We start from the raw sequence: 2733 nt of genomic DNA on the forward strand, positions 1-2733 counted from the left end.
TGGTCAATTTTATGATAAATTATTAAATATACAATAGAAGTAAACGAACCAATTTAATGTATGAGTAAAAAATAGTGATATAAATGAAAAACTCATAAATGGACAATCTTTTTTTTTTAATCTAATTCCCTTAAATTGGGATTAGCAATCACATAATTTAAGATTAAATTCAAATGTAGTTCCCTAGTCTAATCAAAATGAAGTTTGCCAACATGAATTAAAATTTAATTCCAAAAATTAATTCAATCTCACACTTAATCCCAGCACCCAAACATTGCCTAACAACAAGGATTGATGGGATTACAAGTCCACTCAAACAAGGATTAGAAGTAAATTCATTTGCTGCAGCAATCAAATATGATTTTGGAGGCTAGGAGGCTGAATAATCGGTGTGACGATCGAGGGAATTTGGAAAAGGATTTGGACTGTGAGGATGAAGAAAGGCGAGAGAGAGCATATTGTTCTGTGTAAATGATTTCTTAGTGGTGTTTTAAGTGATGCATTTTATGGCCTAATTAAAGCATTTCAAGATTTTGTTGTAATTGCTCCAATTCGGCCATAAAATGCATCACTTCAACACCAATGGAGAATCATTTACACAGAACAATCTGCTCTCTCTCTTCTTTCTTCATCCTCACAATCCAAATCCTTTCCCAAATTCCCTTGATCATCAGACTGATTTTTCAGCCTCCTGGTCTTTAAAATCACCTTTGATTGCTTCAGCAACTTAATATACTTCTCTCTCACTCTTGCCAATGGATGCTCCTCTATAGCATACTTATCACAGAAAGGCTCTTTAAGAATTGTAGTACAAGTGTTGTTCCTCAGAGACAAATAAAAAAGATGTGTATGTCTCTCAAATGCCCTGTGAACCTTCTGTGGCAATCCGAAGTACTTCTTAAGACACAGAAGCTTCTTCCTCTGAGCTGAATGCTCAACAAAGAGACTAAGCAACTCATGAAGAAACCCCACAACTCTTTTCTCACCGACATCACTATCAGGATCCAAATGTGAATAATCTTCATATGGTGACACATAAGGAACTTTCTGAAACTCATTGAACCAATGATCAATCTTTCTCTTCAACCTTAAACCCTTTTGAGGAAAGAAAGGAAACTCAATAGGCTCCATTGGTTCTCCAACATACAATCCTCTTTTCATAGCATTTCTTTGCAACACTGATAACACTTTTTCTTCCCCAATATTCTCAACAGCCAATCCTTTTAACCCATCTTCCATTTCAACAAACCTAAATGAGCCGTCAAGATTCACTTCAAAATGCTCCAAAAAATCACTAGGCAAACCCAAATACCACTCCATTCCTTTAATAATCTTCAAAGGCAAAACTTTCTCTTTACTCATCAAAACAAACCTCTTTAACCTCTCTCTCAAATCATCTCTACATTCCTCATACACCCTTTTCTCTTCTCTATCAATCTCAATAGCTTCTTGGGTCAATTTAAACCAAGGCAAACTGTACAAAGGACCTGTAAACTCTTCAAAGAATGATGGGTATTGTCTCAAAAACCTAGCAACTTTAATATGAATATCAAACTCAAGTCCTCTTTTTGAAATAGCAGAGATTGGGATTGAACAAGAGGGCTGTTGGGCAATAACATTTTTCAAAGCAAGGATGGGTTTGAGCTCTACGGACTTGTGGATTCTCTCAATTGAATCAAAGTATGAATCTTTCTTCCATTTCATGTACACATTAACATAGGTTTGGCTTTGAGTGTATGTGAAAGGTGGTGGCTTTTTCTGGGTTTGTATCAAAATGGAATTAAAGACCGTCTTTTTGGTATTGAAGACTAGGGTTTTTAGGGTGTTGGTGTTGGTTTTGTTGAATAACATTAGCTAGGGTGCTGTTGAAGAGAATCAAATTGATAGATTAAGGGCACCTGGGTTTGAATTATTGAGGCCAGGCAATTGCCGCCCTAAAAGAATCTGCTGCCATTGAACTCAAAGGTACTTATTTCACTTAATTCAAAAAAAAAAAAGAAAGGTACTTGTTTCACTTGGCCATTTCTTCAAACACTTGGTCGGGGCTGATTTTAAGCCAGGTAACAATGATCCAGAAGTTGCTCTATCAAATCGAGCCTAAACTCTTAGAGCTGTTTCGGCCGATGGATGGTTGGGTTCGACCTTCCATAAGCTATGCACACCATGTGCCGTGTTTTTAACTACAAGTTGAGCTTTGACCATCTTTTATGTAGCGTTTATTCGCTGAATTAGGAAATTAAAATAATTGACAGTATTTATTTCATAAAATATAATTAGAAATTAAAATCAGAATAATAGGATTTACATAATTTAAGAATGAGGAATGAAAGATCCTTTAGAAATGAGTCTCTCATTTTAGAATTGATTATTTTGCCCTCCTTAAAATTTAAAATGTCCACTTTATCTTTATTTATAATTAATTAATATATTATTAATAATAATTATTAATAATTATATTATTATTATAAATAACCACAATAATTAATATATTATTATTATTAATGAATTAATATACTCATTAATAATTATTAATATTATTATTATAATCCATTCTATATTATTGTTAACTAATTAATATAATTATTACAATTAATTAATATATTAATATATTATTAACAATAATTATTAATAATCATAATTTTTTAATAAATAATCACAATAATAATAATAATATTATTATTATTATTATTATTAATTAATTAATTAATATAACGATTAATATATTAATATATT

The 2733-nt window shown here is 31.9% G+C and overlaps 1 protein-coding gene across 1 annotated transcript; it reads right to left on the minus strand.

Moving 5' to 3' along the window:
* Positions 1-92: 92 nt before the first annotated feature.
* LOC102624343 (protein WHAT'S THIS FACTOR 9, mitochondrial) lies at positions 93-2180 on the minus strand. The gene has a single exon (XM_006485551.4). The coding sequence runs from the start codon at positions 1849-1851 to the stop codon at positions 595-597; it is 1257 nt and encodes a 418-aa protein (XP_006485614.1). The 5' UTR covers positions 1852-2180; the 3' UTR covers positions 93-594.
* Between the last annotated feature and the right edge of the window lie 553 nt (positions 2181-2733).

Source organism: Citrus sinensis, chromosome 4 (genome assembly GCF_022201045.2).
Source record: "Citrus sinensis cultivar Valencia sweet orange chromosome 4, DVS_A1.0, whole genome shotgun sequence".
Taxonomy (NCBI): Eukaryota; Viridiplantae; Streptophyta; class Magnoliopsida; order Sapindales; family Rutaceae; genus Citrus; species Citrus sinensis.